The sequence below is a fragment of the Vipera berus genome (genome assembly GCF_964194415.1).
Source record: "Vipera berus genome assembly, chromosome: 4".
NCBI lineage: Eukaryota > Metazoa > Chordata > Lepidosauria > Squamata > Viperidae > Vipera > Vipera berus.
Window position 1 is genome coordinate 67039277 of NC_138206.1, and position 19879 is coordinate 67059155.

General features: G+C 35.9%; 1 protein-coding gene across 1 annotated transcript; it reads right to left on the reverse strand.

The window, feature by feature from the left end:
* Window positions 1-298: 298 nt before the first annotated feature.
* EIF2S3 (eukaryotic translation initiation factor 2 subunit gamma) lies at window positions 299-14511 on the reverse strand. Its single transcript, XM_081326717.1, has 12 exons — window positions 14219-14511; window positions 12861-12924; window positions 11650-11777; window positions 11420-11541; window positions 10746-10840; window positions 9108-9266; window positions 7238-7372; window positions 5761-5855; window positions 3968-4112; window positions 3178-3347; window positions 2882-3054; window positions 299-773 (listed from the first exon to the last, which is right to left on the reverse strand). The coding sequence occupies exons 1-12, from the start codon at window positions 14285-14287 to the stop codon at window positions 710-712; spliced, it is 1419 nt and encodes a 472-aa protein (XP_081182843.1). The 5' UTR covers window positions 14288-14511; the 3' UTR covers window positions 299-709.
* Between the last annotated feature and the right edge of the window lie 5368 nt (window positions 14512-19879).

Here is a 19879-nt window from a genome sequence, read left to right on the forward strand (position 1 = left end):
ATTCAGTTATAGGGCATTTCTATGCAATAATTTCAGCCTTTTCCAAATATAATTAAAATAGTAATTAACTTCCCTTCTTGGATATTGTCCATTGAGGTTGTAAATATTTTATTTTGGCTAAGTAATTAGAATTATATTTCAAAATTCTCTTTTGAGGGATTTAGTTTTTAAAAAACATCTACTGACAGATTAAATAGGACCAGTGGTTTTGGACCATCTAGCTGTAAATATAACAGCGTTCAATAATATGTAGAATCATATTTGCTACAAGTTCAAAGTCTGGTACACAACAAGAAAATTCATCTTCCAAGAACAGTTTATTTATTTAAATTTGTTTGACAAACATTTCAGTTTTTTATTACTCTATGACCTATAAGAGTTAAATGGAAAAAAACAAGCAATTTTCAAAATGTCAAATCAGATTATGGGGTCTTGAGTTACATTGTTTAAAATCAAATAGCCAGCCCCACACAGTCTCTAAAAAACTGACATAAATTAAACACAAAACAAATTTAGTAAATACTGGAGAATTAGATCTATCTTTGCCAATTTGTTTAATTTTTTGTAGATACTGTCAAGACTTTTAGTGAGAGATTTGATTTTTAATACGTGGACATTATCTGTGCAACAGCTTTCTCGCTGAAAATGCATTCCAATTGTATGGAAACACACATCATTCTTTACAAACTGAAGAACTTTTTTTTTGCCTTCAGTCATCATCCACAGTAGGCTTGATTGTCACTCCTCTTCTAATCTGTCCCCATCCAATTAAACTGGAAAACAAGAAAAGCAGATTAGAATAACGTAGAGGCATCAAAAATAAATTAGAATAAGAGAAAATCCTCTAAATACAATATATATAAGAATTTTATTTGAATCTCAATTGTTTTCAAATTAGTTATTTAACTTCATGAACAAATATCATTTCCCAAGTATTACATACAGAAATAAGGAAGCTCCAGGTTTATGCAGGCCAGTCTCTGAAATTTAAGTAAAAAATATTTCCTCAGACAAAGAGGCAGAAAGACATCTTTCAGTGTCAGACAGTTAACTGGTCAACATAGTTCGGTTCAGTTTTTCCTGAAATTAACATATCCAACTGGGAAATCTGACTCCAGATTTCCCCATCTAACTATGAATCATGCAGAAGTGACTTCCGCTTTATAGTTTGTGATCTTTTTCTTCTTAATTCTAAAATTGACAGCTAATTCAGTTACTTGAGCGCAGTTTAGGCTTGTTTTCTGGCACACTGCAGACCAGCCCAGGAGTTGGAGACCAGCCCAGTTCTAAAGGACAGAATAAAAATACCCCCAATGTGTTTTTCCCTGCCACTGTACAGAAAAAAAAGTTGCAGGGACACTTTTATACACACTTAACACAGCAGGTAGTAGGTATACTGTATGTATTCTTGGGCTTCCTATAACACAAGTCCTGATATTTATGATGCACAAAATATTTGAAATATGAGAACATTTAATTCAGGGATAGGTAATAGCAGGGCTTTTTTTGTCATAGAATGCTCAGAACGGAGTTCCGGCACCTTTTTTGGATAGAACCTTGTAGGGTAGGCAAGGCAGGTTGTATGACGTGTGAGTTCCGGCACCTTTTTCTTTTACAAAAAAAGCACTGGGTAATACTTAACATTTGAAAACTAATGCACCAGGTGGGCTGATTTAAACAAAATGGGCTAATGCAAATATTAGTTTGCTTTCTGGATAATTCATGAATCACCTTAAGAATGCTGGGGTTGGCCACTGTCAGAAAAAAAAACCCAAAGTCTGATTGCTCCAATATGAAATGTTTTGTACACCATTGTATACAGGTAAGTTCTCACGTAATGACAGTTGCAACTGGCAGCTCTGAGGCTAAGCGACAGTTAAATGAAACGTGACCATGGCTGACTTATGTAAGTTCTGATACAGTTAAGCAAATCACATGCAGTCATTAAGTGCAACATCCCGTGGTGACTGTGAGTTGCAATTACTGTCACCTTCCCCATTGACTTTGTATCAAAAGCCAGCTATGAAATCACAAACTGTGATTATGTAACTGTGGGAGACTGAGATGACCAAAAAAAGATGCTGGTTACCAAATGCCTGAATTGTGATCACATAACCTTGGAATTCTGCATCCATTGTATGTTTGTGGACCAACTATAAACTTACTTTTTCAGCGCTATTATGATTTTGAGCAGTTGCTAAACAGGGCAGTCTTCAATCAAGGACTACCTGTGTTTCATTTATTTAACATCTTTGCTATTTTATTATATTTGATAAGAAACATTAACACAAGCAACAGTCCCTAGAGATGTGTGATACTTCAATAACTGAAGTTATTATTACTATAATACTATTTTATTCAATCTTAGAATTTTTACCATTATATATACAAATTGCAATCTCTAAATAGTGGTTCTTATGTTGTTAAAATGTTACATTTATGCATAAGAGGAGACATCATGGTACACAAGGGTTTGCAAATATACAAAAGTAATCTGAAACATTTATGGAGAAATTTATTTTTATATATTATTAAATGTATTTGCCACCCATCTCGTGATTTGAGGCAACTCTCAACAAACTCTCTCAACTTCTATAGAATGGCAGGATGTAGGTATAAATGGAAAACTGTTGGGTAGACTGGAAAGGAATATCTATTTACCAGCATGTAAAGACATAGCATTCAGTGTACTTTGAAATATTATGTCAGGTCCAACAAAGTTATTAATTAGTATTATCATGGATTACATCCAGCAGAATAGATACTAACTTGATATTAACTGCTTTTTCTGCTATATTCATCCAATAATTTGTGTTTAGTTTAAAATGTATTCAGTGATAATTCATTATATAGTATTATGTTTTATTTCAAATCAACTTACCGCCAGTGTTTCTCAACTCTTCGACTAAGGGCAATTTTTTCTCCTACTTCAGTGCATACAGGATTAGTTAGCACTATTTTCCCCAGATCAGCCTTCACCGCACTGACCCGTCCTCCAGTTGAAAGAGATCCTATGTTTACCATTAGGACTTCATTTTTAGATAATTTTTGCACCTACAACAAGTAGTTAAGAATTTTAAAGCCATGCAATTTGTACCATTTTAAATTTGCAAGCATCCTTTTTAAAATACAGAAATTTACAGAATGTCCAGATTCACCAGAAATAATTTAACTAACCTTGGCAGCTTTCTTGTCCCCTTCAGTACGGACACCCAGTAGTCGCCTCAACAAAAAGTAGGAAATTTCAAGTTCTGTGAATATTTCAGGTAGTGCTTCAACTGCACCTAAAACCTGCCCTACCATTCGATCAGCTCGGCACAAAGTTGGGTCAATCTTGGTACCAACACCTAATAACAAAATACTTTTATTTTAAAAAAGCAACAGGTTTTCAATTATTAACTTACTTTTAAATCAGACTCCATTCAGTGCTTTTAGGGTAATATTTATTTAAATTTATCAGCTGGCCATTCCAATGGATTCTTTTCTTTTTCTTGATCTTGTAAGTATAGGGGGGAAGGGAGTGAAAGCTAGTAAGGACCCAGCTGACAGTAAAACAGCATTACTACCAGGAATATAGACTCCTTAAATCATCTACGTAGTAAAACGAACTGAAGTGATGTAAGAGTATAAGAGTTTCCTTTCCCCTTCAGCCAAGAGCCTTTGGTGAACAAACTAAAACTTTAAAAAACTTACATTTTCCTCTTTTGTTGATAGATCTTAATTCTATCTACCACCTTGTGCTGTGCTATAAATGAAACTTATTAAATGAAACTGAAAAGTATTCACTTTTAGCTTGACTTACTTTATATGTACAAAATGCACATATAGCTACCATTTTAAAAATGGTTTTAGAAAGTATAGAAACATAGCTGTTGCATAAAAAAGACCTTGAAACTGTATATTCGTAGGCCAGTCTTATCTTGGTATCTTCCATGATCTCTTAAACATAAATGTAAAACAGACATACCAATAAGGCCTCCTGGTACAGCATATTGCAAATCATTATGTTCTGCAAACAGAGATACAATTTTGGAGAAAATAGGCTTGCACATAAGTTTTCCTTCACTATCCTTTGAGACAATGCCAGGTCTCACCTCAAGTTCCTGGCCAACCTAGTAATAAAATATATAAGAAAGGAAGGTTATTAACATATCTATTTCTATATAATGCACTGGTAATGGATTTTATAGCCAATTGTCTGTCAGTTTGCTATAACCATGGTTTGTTTTCTCTATAATGTGTCCATATACACTCATGATTAGTTTCAGAACTGCTTGTTTTTCTCCCAATCATCACTTTACATGGTAAGTATCATGGAAATTAATGAGATACCATAAATATGTAGAGCAAAGGTGTCAGACTCGCTGCGTCACGTGTCGTATCGCGACTTTTTTCACATTGCTGGAACTGGGGGGGGCACGGCCTCCGCATGATGCAACCGGCCCACGGACCGGCAGTTTGACACCTCTGATAAAGAGTATGCCATGGAGATCCTTGTTCCAAAGAAAACGCCAAGCATTCCATAGATCACAACAAAGACCTTGAAACAATGTCATTGATTCCATTCTTGGGCTAATTTCATTCTCAGATTCACAGGAGGGGACTAATGATGAGCAACCAGCACCAAAGCCAACTTCAGAAACGCTGACTGATGATAGGTAGCCAGCTCCAGGAGCACCAAACGGACAAGTGAATAGGTAAAAGAGGTAAGGCAAAACAACATACAGCAGTCACAGCTGCTGTAGCTTTCTGAAAATGAAGGTGTGGATTTACCACCCCTTCCCAAAACAACAGCTTGGTGGGCTGCAAAGAGAATAGAACAGGGAATAGAGTTCTCCGTTGACAACTGCCTATTAACTCCCACTCCTTGTAGCTTGACTTGCAAAAATACAACTCTGATTTTGAGGCTGAACAGGCCAGCCAATCTACTACAAGTTTTGTCCCTTAGACTTTGCTTCACTACTTTCTTGTGTGCTCCTTTGATCTGGAATACTTCTAAGCCAAACTTGTTGAACCTGGAAGGGACAGGAGTGGGAACCTGTCTCTATATGGCAAGTGCCTTTGTTTGCAATCCTCATTTAGTAAAGAGAACAAAACCACTTGTGTGTATGTATGTGTGCGTCTGGCCTGGGACAGGACAGTTACTGTCATAAACATCAATTTATACTACCATGTTTCCCCAAAAGTAAGGTCTACCCCAAAAATAAGTCCTAGTTGATTTTTGGAGGTGGGCCTAATATAAGCCCTATCCCAAAAATAAACCCGTTTTTAGGCACACACCTAAAAATCAACCTAGGGCGGGGGTGGGGGTGTGCGGCTCAGTACTCAGCTGCAGTGGCCTTCCGGAAAAGCCTGACTGTGAAATGCAGGCCAGAATGCAGCTGCAGAATGAAGTTGCTCCTTCAGCCAGAAGAAGTGGACCGGCTGGGCGGGGCTGTTGATGCCAGAGTTGAGTATAAAAGACATTCCCCAAAAATAAGACCTGGGGTTTTTTTGGAGGCAAAAAAGAAAAAGAAAAAAAAAGACCGTCTTCTTTTCGGGGAAACGTGGTAGTATTACATCTAAACTTATGTGAGTGGACTTTTATTCATCCAACAGGATTTAGTTTTAAATCTCTTAGCCTTCATGTTCACCAAACAAATTCTTGAGAATCCTTCAACTTCCACATATGCAGAGAGAATGGGAGCAAGAATACACACAATTCTATCATTAACATAAAATGGTAACAGTGTGATAATCAGCACTGGAAAGAAACATTACCTTTAATACACCTTTGAGAATGCTACCACCAGCTACACCTCCCTTCAAGTCATCAACTTCACATCCAGGCTTATTAACATCAAAAGATCTAATAACTGAAAAGAATATTCCATTAGGTTCAGCTTGCAAAAAACTTTAAAGCATTTTAATAACATAATATATTGATTAGTCAAATTCTGGATCTAATACTTTATTAAGCCACGGATTTGGTGTATATTGTTGACTCCATATTTCTTTTTGGAAGATGGTAATATTATTTGGATTAAAAGAAATCTATACATAAAGAAACTAAAAATATACGTGACTGCTTTCTCAAATCAGTTTCTTCATGTGGTAGATGTGACATTATCACAAACCCTTGAAACAAACATTGTGTGCCTAGAAATAAATTCCTTCTAAACATCTTACCCATTTATGAAAATATGTCTGACAAGGTTCAATTCAAAAACAGGTTACTAATTGTAGGAGCAAAACAATATCAGATTTATTTCTCCTGAACAGCAACATTCTCCTGAACAGCAACATCTGTGCGTTCCCACAGAGAGGGCCTCCTCAGGGTGCCACCGGTCAGAGAATGTAGATTGGTGGCCCCCAGGGGGAGGTCTTTCTCTGTGGGCGCCCCGGAGCTATGGAACCAGTTACCGGTTGAGCTCCGGACGGCGCCCGATCTTCGCTCCTTTCGCCGCGATCTGAAAACATACCTGTTCGAACAAGCCGGCCTGGCCTGAGGGGGGATTGGTGGGGTTTTTACTATCACTTTATTGGGGTTTTATTAATGTATTTATTGTTGGGCATGTATTTAATTACTTTTTAATTTTTGTAGCTTTGTGTTTTATTCTTGCCCTGTACACCGCCCTGAGTCCTTCGGGAGAAGGGCGGTATACAAATATTAATAAATTAAATTAATTAAATTAAAGACATGGTAATTTACAAACCAGAATTTCAAACTCCATTTATGGAGCCATCTATTCGGTTTTCTTGAATAAGGACCTCACGAATATGAGCCAAACTGCACTTGATTTGATAAAAAACTCTATTAGCCATACAAAATAATGAGTTCCACTTATAAACTATTAAATGTCGCAATCCTCAAATCAATAAATATTGGCCCTATGATTTGTGACTATGCTTATCATTCCATTAAGAGGGCACAGGAATTTACATCATTATGAAGTTATAAAATGTTACATAAATACATATAATTTTAATGTGTCCCAATTCATCTAAATATGCCTCCTGCTGGATTCTAATCACACAATATATCAATTTCACTTAGAATTAATGATATATAGCACTGTTGAATTTAAGCTAAATTTGTCGTATCAAAATATTTCCTATAAGGTCTATGTAGCAAAGATGCAATGTTAACAATAGCACCAAGTGAGTACAGTAAATACATATTTACCACATCATTAACCAAATTCCTCTGTCAGTGTATGTGCTATGTAGAATCAAACAGTGACTCAAATAGACATACCAATAAGCCTTGGTTCTGATGTGAAGTCTCTTAAAGGCACTGGAATTTTCTTTACAATGTATTCACAAACAACTTCAATGTTGTATTTTAGCTGTGCTGAGATTGGAATAATTGGAGCTCCTTCTGCAACTGTACCTATTTCAACAAACAGTCACTATTGTAATACTTGTAAAGCTTTATTATGATTAACATACTGGAAACTCCAGCACAAATACATTTTTTGCTTTATAATCTACAGAATACATGCTATTCTTGGACAACAAAAAAAGAAACCATACAGATTTCACTAACAGAATGGCTTGCTAGAAAAAGTTGGTTTGGAAGAAATAATCATAATTTTCAATACATCAATTTTATTCCTAGAAAATTAGTGTTTGAGAATGAGTGGCAAAGATTCAGAGTCCAAAGTGATTTGATTTTTATGCTTCAAAGAGCTCTTCATGCCCCAATTAAGAATAGGAAAGAATTTGTAGTGGAAAAATGCTTCCTTCAGCTGAAGCATCAATTTATTTTCAGTTCATCTACTGCTCTTCAATTGGTAGTAGTAGTTACAATTAGCCAACACTCTCCAAATTCCTCCTCTAAATAATTGGCAAGAGGAAGATTTTTCTCATGATAAATATGGCTGTTCTGGCTTCTCCTTGACTAAAAGTAACTGAGCAGTTTCAGGATTATTTTCTGCTAGGAAATATGTGTATATTCCTCTACTTCCTGAATTACTGAGTTTTATAAGACACAAACAAAAATTGGCCTGAAAAGGATTAAAAGGATAAAAACTTTTTTTCATCACTTTGATAATCCCTTACAATAAAAAAAATCTAAAAAAAGACCAGGAAACAAATGGGATGTAATGTTCTTTACTCTTTTTTGTTATTAGACTGCAACACTATTTAGTGCAAAATCTGAGTCTATAATTTTACTTGAGAACAGATAAGCAAAAGACAGTAACAACATACAATGCTTTCTTTGAGATAAGTACTCTACAATGACTTGAAAGCATTGGATATTCTACTCTTAACAGATAAGGACATTACAAATAGAAAATCTAGTAAATATTTAAATTTTTAGAAGGAGTATAGTATATGTATCAACACCATTCTATACAGAGAGCACTGTTGCAATCAGATCGAATTGCTTGTCTCTATTCTTCATGTATTTGTTGGCTCAATGTTTAAATGTTCTACTGCAGATGAAAAGTGATTGGATTACATAGAGTTAATGCTCAACCAAACTATCAGAAGTTAAAACTGAAGAAGCTTCTTGGATGAGAAGTAAAATGTTTTCAAAGAAAAAAACTAAGTAAGTCGAGTTGCCTTTTGGAAAAAGCACATTTGGGATTCTTGTCTGATTATTTCCTAGGCAGCATCTCTGCCCCTCATTCCTCAAGGTCACCCACACATTCCTTTACATCATTTTGTAAGCTGCAGAGTCACCTATGTGTAAGTTGGGTGGCTATACATTTAATAAATAAAAATATATGTGAAAAAGGACCTCTTGCTGAACCCATTATCTATTCTTCTAGACTAAGATCTTTAAAGGATCAGTTTTGGCAAATCTAAATTATTGGTGCAATCTTGATATATGAGCATCTTGTTTGACTCTCACTTTGTCAAAGCCCTTGCTATGAAGAATTTAGTTGCTTTTCTGGGTTTCCCCATTTAATCTTTAGTCACTGTTTGCTTGCTTGCTTGCTTGCTTTTAGTGTTCCGATGTTGGATTAAATTTACTAAAATTAGCTAATAAATTTGCAAAATTAGTTTGACAGATTTGATATGGCAATAACTGTGAAAATGAGCTGTTTGTGAGGCCAGACCAAAAGTTGGCTTGTAGTAAACAAGAGAGACTTCTTGATTTTGATCTGGAAACTCACCTTGCACAAATGCTAGAATTTGTTCATACTGTTCTTTGGCTTGGCTCTCTTTGACCAAATCAATTTTATTCTGTAGAATTAAAATGTGTTTCAGTTTCATAATTTCAATAGCAGCTAAGTGTTCTGAGGTCTGCGGCTGAGGACATGATTCGTTGCCAGCTGGAATAACAGAAAAACAATGTTTACAACAGAATATAGAACACTGATCGACTTCTTAATAAATGTTTAAAATATAGGATACTAATCCCCCTGTAATTTTTTTTTTAATCCCATTTATATCCCGCCCTTCTCCGAAGACTCAGGGCGGCTTACAATCTAAAGCACAAATCAATGTGCTTAGCAATAGCCTTCATTCTATGTATATGCCTGCTTTCGCCCCCCCCCCCCAGCGGCATTATTACAAAGTCAGCTTATTGCCCCCAACAATTTGGGTCCTCATTTTACCTACCTCGGAAGGATGGAAGGCTGAGTCAACCTTGAGCCTGGTGGGACTTGAACCTGCACTAATTGCAGGCATCTGGTGTTACTTAAGGAGGCATTAGCCCACTGCTCTTTAAGTTAGGAATAATTAGAACACCTGAGAGTGAAACTGTACACGTGATTTTCATGTAATGAGTAAATAGAGTTTATGTTACAATAAGGATTACAATTAATGAAACTTTGTTTACAAGCACATGAAGTTTCTCTAGTTGATTATGCAATCCAGGAAATGTATCCTTATAGCAATATGAATACTAGCACAACCTTATTTCTATAAACCCCTATATTTCAATGCTAACATACCTGTGCATATGTGACAAAAAAAGAGAGAAAATGTACTGGATGTGAGGTTGACTGAATACATTCACTATAAGCTGATAAGTGCAGTATTAGGAAGAGATCTGGCAAAGGAACTATCTCATACTGCTGTGAATTTCACTTTCTTCCTTTCTGAAGCAGAGATAGCAGGAAGTCTACTTTGGGTGTTTGCTTATGTTAGCCACCAATTTTATCTCTATTCTATAACTCAGCAGAGAAGCTCCCTATCCTTATTTCAGGAGATTGAGATAAGAACAAGTAATCAGCATACACAGAATGTGACTCCAGAAGCCTATACTTCTCTGTGTTTGTATGGAATATGAGGAGTGCAGCTCTCCATGATCTAAATGCATACTTCTGGCACCATTCTCTTTGCCTTTTCTTGCTCAGGAATGGCAAGTTAATTAAAAGACAGGTTGATATGGAAGAGGAGATGTAGAAACTACCTGTTTTTCCAGCACAGAAAGTAGCACATAATATATTAACTTGCTTCAAAACCTTATTAAATTAAAACCTTATTAAATTATTAAATTCAATCAGGCAATAAATTTGATGATTACACAGCAGTGCTTAAATCTTCCTAGTCATTGCTAAGAAAAAATGATGAGGATGAAATGAAAATTACTTGGCTTTCTCTCATTTCCCTGCTCTTTGTCCCAAAAGGTACTTCTCACTATCTTTTTAGGAATGCATATATCAACAAAATCCCTCCAGAGTATTGCCTTCTCCAGCATAACTCGATATAATGTATCTTGCAAACCTCATATTAGCAGTAAAATTCCTTAGTCACAATAATGCCATGGGTCTATGGCTATATCAAACTCCTACACTAATAATTACCTATTAACAGTAAAGCTGCATCCATGACAGCTGCTCCATTCAACATAGTAGCCATCAAAATGTCATGGCCAGGACAATCCACAAAAGAGACATGTCTTTAAGGAAAAGGGGGAAAAAAGAATAACCATAAATAGTATTTCCTCACAAAACAATGTAAAAAAACATGAAAGTTGACATATTATAGCAAATGTGAAAAATGATGTATCTTTCTTGAAAATACAAGACTCTTATAGAGAATACAGCTTTCTCAGATTTAAAAAGGATTTTAAATTTTAATTAATTTCATTGTTTTTAAATAACATATTGCACTATAAGTATGTTTTGTGTATATGTGCACCTGTGATGTACACACACCCTTTTTCCTGTGCTATATATTAACATATTTTATGAGTTTAAATAAAACAGATTTATATTCTGCCTAAGAAATATATAAAGAATATATTTTGAATGTTTTATAATGAAAATATTTTAAATGTTTTATAATATGTGTTTTGTTTGAAATATAAGCATTAATGACTTGAGATATGTAACAATTACAAATAAAGCACAACGGAATTTATGGAAATGTTAAGATTATCAACACACTGCTAATAACAAACTGAACTTCAAAAAGGCTGTTGTTGGACATTCTGCAAGATGTATAAAAATAAATCATGTTGAACTAGACTTGCCACCTGACTAGTTTAAAATTCCCTTTGGTCCCAGAAATATCTGTAGGAAATTCATCAGGTGTACTGCTTCCACAGGATCGGTAACATTCTGGTCGGGAACAATTTGGATCATCAAGCTTATAAATCTGCAGAGAAAAGACAGTAAGACTTTACTACAATCAGTTGAGTTTAGATAACACAGGATGGTTCAAATAAAAACTGATAATTTGATTAGATGTACAACAGTGACAAACCTTAGCATTGGCATAGCCAAGCTTGATAGTGATATTTCTTTCCAGTTCATTTTTGAATCTGACTGTGTGAACTCCAGAAATGGCTTTTACCACTGTTGATTTTCCATGAGCTACATGGCCAATTGTACCTAGATTTTCAAAACAAAATTTGTTATTAATTTCATAAAAATTCTCTAAGAAGTGAATGAATTTTATAATCCTCAACATCTATTTAAATACTGAATATATTATGTTATCCCCAAGTACTCCAAGTCTAGCTATAGCAATATTAACATAAAACATTTTTGCAGAGCAGATTTTTATGTGAAAACTGCAATTAGGAACAATGCCAAGAAGATGATATATCATTTCATATACTAATCTAGTAATTCTGAAACTAGTCTTATTATATTACATGCATTCATGGAAAAATATTTCAGTGAGCAACCTAAACTGATGGCCTAATTTAATACTGTCAGCAATACATTTATTTACAATTAACCTTCTTCTAAATATACTTGAGGCAACATCAGTTCTATAATAAGATGATCTTTTGAATCATATAGCAACTATACTCTATATAATTGAATTGTTTTCAGTGTAGCAAAATTAACTAGAACAGAGCATGGAATGAGATGAATATATTCTTCTCTCCTTGACATACACACACGTGAACATACAGACTAAGATATTTCTTACAAAAAGAAGTTCAAAGAAAGGACCAGAAAGGTATAGAAAAGATAGAAATCTAATGAGGGGTTGCTATTGAAAATGCAGTACAATTCAGGAATCAAATATACCGTGTGTGTGTGTGTGTGTGTGTGTGTGTGTGTGTGTGTGTGTGTGTGATGGTGGAAACCATTTAAGACTTACAAATTAAAATGAATTCAGATTATTTAGGTGGTGAATTAAAGAAGCTGAACAAAGTCAACCCACAAAGCATACATCCCAGAAAAAAGTTTCAAAAAGTTTTATGTAAAACCTCTACCAATAATATATCAACTCTGATTAAAACTGATTAAAAACAACAGTGAAATTATGATTTGTGATTCAACTAATCAATACAGAGGGTACATACAGAGCTACAGTACATGCACTTATGCCTTACAGACTCGCATTTTAGAAATAAAACATTTAGTATTTTCTAACAGTTCCTACTGAAGTATTGCATGGTGAATAGTACACAATTAATACCAGTCAGAACATCTAACTATAATTTGCTATATTCTTACCTATATTAATTGTAGCTTGTCTACTGATGACTTCTGGTGACAGAGGTGTTAATTTTGTAATATCCTGCAGAGAACAGATTATTAGTGGATTCCAGAGCATTAAAGATTCCAAAATGCGTATAAGACTCTTTTTTGTTTCCATGATATAAAAAAGGAGAAAAGAAATCTCAAACCCAGATTTTGCTAATCAAGTAAAATTGTACTTTCGATATTTGCTCTAAGAATTCTACATAATTCAAGATTATTTTGCAACTAAATAAAACTGAATTTTAATATATCATTTTCCTTCCACTGCTTTTAGAGTGATGAGGTTTTTTTAAAATATGGTTTGAAATAAGGTTTAAGAAGCAGTTATATAAATTAACTATTTACTAGCTGTTCATGTCATAAAACATCTTATCTTATAATCAACTTATAATTATCCTATAACCATCTGATAATTAGCTATAAAGCTTTCCCACAAAGCAAAGCCCAAATTGATGTCCTGTGATTTAAAATTGAAATTAATTTATCAAAAGATTGTTTTTCATATCTGCTGGACAACATCTATAATCTTTCATTAAGGATGGACCTTTTGCATTGGCACTGGGTAATGAGTTAATGCATCGTTACTCAAATAAACACTTTTACCCAATTTATTGTCAAACGCTAAGTAAACATATATTTCCCAAATGAAATGACAACATACCATGCTGACAATTTTTCATAATCATTAGTAGCACGGAAGATCGCAGCTACTATAGTTAAGACCAGGTATGGCTTGGGAATGCACTAACCATTCTAACTTTATAGTATCCTGTGACTTTTTATGCAAACCTGATCGAACACAACTTGTTAAGTAAAGCATAGCCTAGTACTCTACAGTATGCAATGGGAACTCAGCTTCTCTCTATTCTACCCTATATTGATTGCGCTACAGAAAGAAGGAGAGAGAGAGAGAGAGAGAGAGAGAGAGAGAGAGAGAGAAATATCCTCTCTGAACACAACTATATAACATCGGAATTCAGATATTGATAAGAGATCACGTTTCTTTCGCTGGAACCAGCTTGTAAAGGTAGGATGTCGCTCTGCCTGGCATTATGGCTTTGTACTTTCATACTAAATGAAAGAAAATGGTTGTATATAGAGGAAAAGAAGCGTGCGAACATTTCCCACCGTTTCATAAAGACTTTCTCTCCCTTTCTAACTACCCTTTGATAGGAACAAAAAAACAGAAAACAAGCAAGGCGAGGCAAATTTTCTGAACTCCCGATCATCATCCAGCCTTCGAGTACCGGACAAAGAATAGCTCACGGCAACCCTTGCAATACTGCGCCCCTCAGATGACGCGCCCTCCCCACTCCGAATTCCCTTCTTACCAAAGTAGTCAGGTCTTGCCGAGAAAGGTGCGGCTGCCCCAGTGTCACTCCCGCTTCAGTCCCCGCCATCTTTCCTGAGAGGAAGTTAGGAGTCCGCCGAGTCTGCCTGATCTTTCCCTACGGAACCCAGTAATCTCAGAGGCACGCAGCTTACTCCCAGACGATGCTGCAAAATATCTAGGAACAGAATTACATCCTGCCGCCTTCCTTTGTCCCGGGAGGAGCTTGGAAAGAATTCGCAGTTGGCTCAGGCAATATGGTGGGCTGCTCGAGAAGGACCCCGGGCCTGGCTGATGCAACCGGCGTGTAAGGAAAGGCATGACAGCGGCAGAGCGCGTTTTCTTCGGTAGGCTGCGGAGGGGGTGGTGCCAACGGCCGTAAGTTTACCACTAAACCGGAAGTATCGTTGCTTAGGAGCGTCTCATTAGAGCTCTATTGTAATTTTTCCTAATGCCATTCTATCTCAGTCGTGCCAAATGTATACCTGGAGACTCAGTAAGTTGCAGAAATTGCACTACCGTACCTTTTGGGGAAAGATTGAGGGCAAGAGAAGAAGGGGACGACAGAGAATGAGGTGGCTGGATGGAGTCACTGAAGCAGTAGGCGTGAGCCTAAATGGACTCCAGAAGATTGTAGAGGATAGGAAGGCCAGGAGGAATGTTGTCCATGAGGTCGCGATGGTTCGGACACGACTTCGCAACTAACAATAACAACCTTTGTTTTGCTCAGAGTCCATTGTGATCCTTAGTCATCATTATTCTAAACCTGTATTAACCTAATTATACTTTATAAAACACAGCTTGGTTTTTTCAGCAAGCTAACTGGGAATTCAGCCCCCCCAAGGAAATATTAAAAGGGCAGAATATTATATTTCCTCAAAGGATCTTAAAGAGGCAGAAAAGCATACCCAGTTTTTCTTAATAGCACCAAGTCTCCCTCCCCAAGCAGAAACCAGCTATGTAGAAATGCAGTTATAAATAATCCATTCAGGAAGGTTGGAGCCCTCCAGCTAGAAACTTAGGAAGACAAAAACACCTAAAATCTACATATCCCACCCAAACTCTAGAACAGGACATAATAGGATTAACCCACAGATGCCAAAGGGGCACACTCAGACTCAGGTCACAGTGCATGAAAAAGGAAATATAAAGCCTCAAACAGGAACAGGAAATGACTCCAAACAAAAGCCCAAGAGGGTATAAAACCCACTCCCTATTACATGTGCTCACTCTTCTTCCAGAGCCATCTTTCTGTCTGGCTCTCCTCTTCAATAAACAGCAACCTTCTTTGTAAAGCGGTCGCCATGTTGTTTATTTCCAGCTTGGACTGAATCATGATGAAGACTTTTCCTTTCTACATAACCTAATATAAACAATAAGTTTCCCAGCTGCCAATTTTATAAAAATATGCATGTGCATATATGCTATCCTCTGACCCTGCTCTTATGCATTTCTTATTTCACTTCACACAAACTGGAAATAACATTAATTGCTAATATCCCCAAGTCATATTTTTGCTGTATATGTATATTTGGTAGATTTCCATTTGCAAAACAACCATGAACTTGTGGCAAAATGAAGCTCTTATTTTAAAAAATGATATTTTCCTATATTAAAAAAAATCCCTCTATCAACCATTTCATAAACATGCACTTCCATAAAGCTTCTATAGCTATAGGGGCAACAGCAAGTAAAGGGAAGGTAGGGAATGGGAACAGGAAGTGACAGTAGTTTCTAAAAAAAAACAATTTGTTTTAGGCTGTACAAAAATTTTCTCATTATTCTCCTCCATTTATATGAAAGCCTGAAAAATGACCTGATGAGTTTAAGGGGTGATATACTTAGCTCCTGCATTTTCAAAAAGTTCCAAATCATTTTTGCACATGTATAACTACTAGAGGTTTGGTGCTACTTTTCAAGTAGGAGAGTCCTTTGATAGAACTGCCCAATTCAAAGTGTTAGAGCAGACGTCCCCAACCTTTGGGGCACCAGGGACCTCATCAATAAAAATGCAAATTTCTTTTCACAAAGTGAAAGAAGGCTAAAACATATGAATGGTTGCAGAAATTGGATATATCTAGTTTAATGAAAAGAAGGACTAGGGGTGACATGATAGCAGTGTTCCAATATCTAAGCAGCTGCCACAAACAACTTATTCTCCAAAACACTTGAGGCAAGACAAGAAGCAATGGATGGAAACTAATCAAGGGGAGAATCAGTTTAGAACTAAGGAGAAATTTCTTGACAGAACAATTAATCAGTGGAGCAACCTTCCTCCAGAGGTTATGAATGCTCCAACACTGGAAGTTTTTAAGAGATTGGACAACCATTTGTCTGAAATGGTATAGGGCAGGGGTGTCAAACTGGCGGCCTGTGGGCTGGATCCGTCACATGCAGGCCATGCCCACCCCAGCTCTGAAAAGTCACGATACGTCATGATACATCAAGTGACATGATCCAGTTTCACAGCCATAGTATAGGGTTTCCTGCCTGAGCAAGGGGTTGGGCTCTGTAATTCTGTTAATTTCAGGATGGTGGACTGCAATAGCACACCCCAAAAGGGGTGGGAATGCAACCCCTTTATATAGACTTATGCAAATCAAAATATATATGTAATTTATGAGGTCAAAGGTACTGATGTAATGAAGATGAGACTACAAAGCCAATTGTGTTATTAAAAATGCAGAGGCTGTGGGAGACTTCCGGTTTTGCGCCATAGTGCATGGCCGAGGGATTGCAGAGCTCCGCACCCCATGGTTAATTTTGCCCTGCCAAGGGACCGTAAATGGGTCTAAAGTCGCCCGAGAGATGCGACAAAGGAAGAGGGGTGCCCCAATGATTGCAGAACGATGGCAGTCATACCACTCAATCTGGGGGAAGCCCTCTAATCCAACAGGAGAAAAGCTGGCCACACCTCAGTGACCATCACAAGCTACTTGCAGCTGAAGTCCAAAGGCACTAACCAGAACAATGGTGAACAGTGTGCTTGAAACTGGGTGAGGAATTCAATCTTCTGTCTCCTATTTTGTATCTGATTTCCTGGAAAAGATCCCCAAGAAGCAAAAGTCCTCCCAAAGTGAGAAGGGAGGGAACTACACTCCCAGCCTCCCATAGACGGAAGCAGTGAATTAAACTCATGGGGAACAAAAATATATTGAAATGAGATTAAAAATACTACATTTTGAACAAATTTGAAAACTGAGAAAACTGTTAAAATTCCATACCCAAAAAGTATTGATGAAATTATAAAATAATAATAACTCTTTGCTTTAAAAATTGGAAAATGAACAGCTAATGACAACTAGTGGAGGACTAGAGAAAACTATAGCTGCATTGACTCAGAAATTGGCAAGACGCCGAGAAATAGCAAAAAACAGCTGGGAACAAAGCATTGGGCTATCTAACACAGAGTGAAACTATATATGTTTAGAAACTGTTGATCTTCTGGAATTATAAACACACAGCTGCATTTTTAAGTTTAAGAATTGTTTGCAGAGAAAGAAAAACCTTGGCCTTTGGCTAATCTCCTAAGGGGAAGTTATTGAAAGCTTTCAGGTGGTTAAAAACTTTGGACTGAAATCTTGGCTGGCTGATAATCATAAGATCCCTGAAAAAAAAGAACTGTAAGAAAACACTGTTTTCAGTGATACCTTGATAATTGGAATGTATTGGATTAAAAAAAACCATATATAAAGATGATAACTACACAAGATTTGGTTGTTTGGATTTTAAGATGGGTTGGTTTGATAAAGCTAATTAAAGAGACTACCACACCGGTGAAAGACTACCTAGAGGAGACAAAATGGATGTTTTATATTTATCTAAAAGTGACAGAAAACCACACCTAACACCTCCTCCTGAAGACCCCACTATGGAACATCAGACATCTGCAGGAATAATAACTCAAGACAATGCAAATACATTCCAGGAGAAAATATATGCAATGCTGCAACAGATTCAAACAACAATTGTCTTAAATCATGATGAGATTAAAAACAACTTTGATAACATAAATGAACATCTCTAACCTAAACTCACAATCAACACTCAAAAAATGACTATAAAGAATGAACAAATTAATCAGACAATAGAACACAAATCAGATGAAAATGACTTAAACATGAAAGCTACAAATGAAGATAACTACAACTTAACACAAACAAAAGAAAATCTGCAAAATTTTGCTACAACAAAGGAAATAAAAAAGATCTTTTATCTTCCAGGAGTTCAAAACAAACTTGAGGACAAAAAAAGATTTAATAAAATGTATTGAAGAGCTGTTAGGAGAATCATTAAAGTGTGGGAGACAAAAAGCAAATATTCTACTCATTTTTTTTATCCCCAACAGTATCTACAAAAATAAAACCTGGCAAGCTAAACATACTGATTTGGAAAGCGACGTGGCAAAAGAAGAAGATTAGAACTAGACTAAGAGATGTGATTCAGCGTACCAGATGGAATACTATATAACTAAACACCTGTTTGAATACGGTTAAAAAATATAAAGTTTGGATATAAAAAGGCCCTATAGCAGGCATGTCAAACTGCCAGCCTGTGGGCCGGATGCATCACACTGAAACCGTGCCCATCCCATTGTCGGCAATGGGGAAAAAGTCCCGATGCGTCGTATGACATCACGTGACATCGCAAGTTTGACATACCTGCCGTATAGTAAGATTGCTAGATGGTGTATTATATGATTAAATACTTGTTTGAACATGGTCAAAAGAATAGATAAAGCTTGGACATAAAGGGGCCCAATAGTAAGAGGGATAAGATATATAAGTAGTATATTTTTATAATGTATGAAATGTAAAAATATTGAGACAGTGTATTTGAATGAAAAGTTTGGATATTCAAAGGTAATGAATTTTGAGAAAATTATGACTGATGAGTGGTTTCAATACTGAGGGGAAATAAAGCTTAAATAAGAATCTTGAAAACAGGACATATAATGACTTAATAAGATGACTTTTATAAATACAGTTGAAATATAAGCTGATTAGAAAAGATGTTATATTTTGATGTTATTGTTATATGTATAAATACTAGAAAAATGTTTATAGCTAACTATATGTATTGAAAGTATTAAGACTTACATTTCTTTAAAGTAGACAAAAGAGAATATTATTGGAAGAAGAGAGGATCAAGGAAATATATTATCAACTAACATACTGATCAACTATAGAAATTATTGTTTTTAAATATATGAACCCAGACAACACATTATTCACTAAGTATTAAAGATTGTTATTCTAATCTAAAATATTAATAAAATATATTTTAAAAAATGCAGAAACTGTGTATTAGAATAGCCATTACTGTTAAATTTTTATTTATAAGTGCACCTCCCTTGGTCTTGCTTTCTGGAGCATTCCTCAACTTCAAACATCACTTCTGTTATCAACATTCCTTTGCCTTCTAAACATTTTTATGGATGCACTGGCATTTTTACGGCTTTCCAAGAGACCCAGGAAAGATAATAGGGGAGATTGAGAGTGATCCGTTTAGCTAATCCCACATTTTCCAATTTGTATTCGCAGCCATTGTGCAATGGGAAATGAAACAATTGAACAGTACCATCTATGCAACTAAGTAGCACTAATGTTAAATATATTAATATAAACTATTAGGTTTCACATTTTGATGCACTAAAATGAAT

What these genes read in the sequence shown, in the direction of transcription:
- EIF2S3 (XM_081326717.1), bottom strand. Translation starts at nt 14,287, where the DNA reads ATGGCGGGGACTGAAGCGGGAGTGACACTGGGGCAGCCGCACCTTTCT. An exon ending in ACAAGCTACAATTAATATAG is followed by an intron (nt 11,778 to 12,860) that starts GTAAGAATATAG and finishes TTGAAAATCTAG; the next exon opens with GTACAATTGGCCATGTAGCT. An exon ending in TGTACCAGGAGGCCTTATTG is followed by an intron (nt 3,348 to 3,967) that starts GTATGTCTGTTT and finishes TTTTGTTATTAG; the next exon opens with GTGTTGGTACCAAGATTGAC.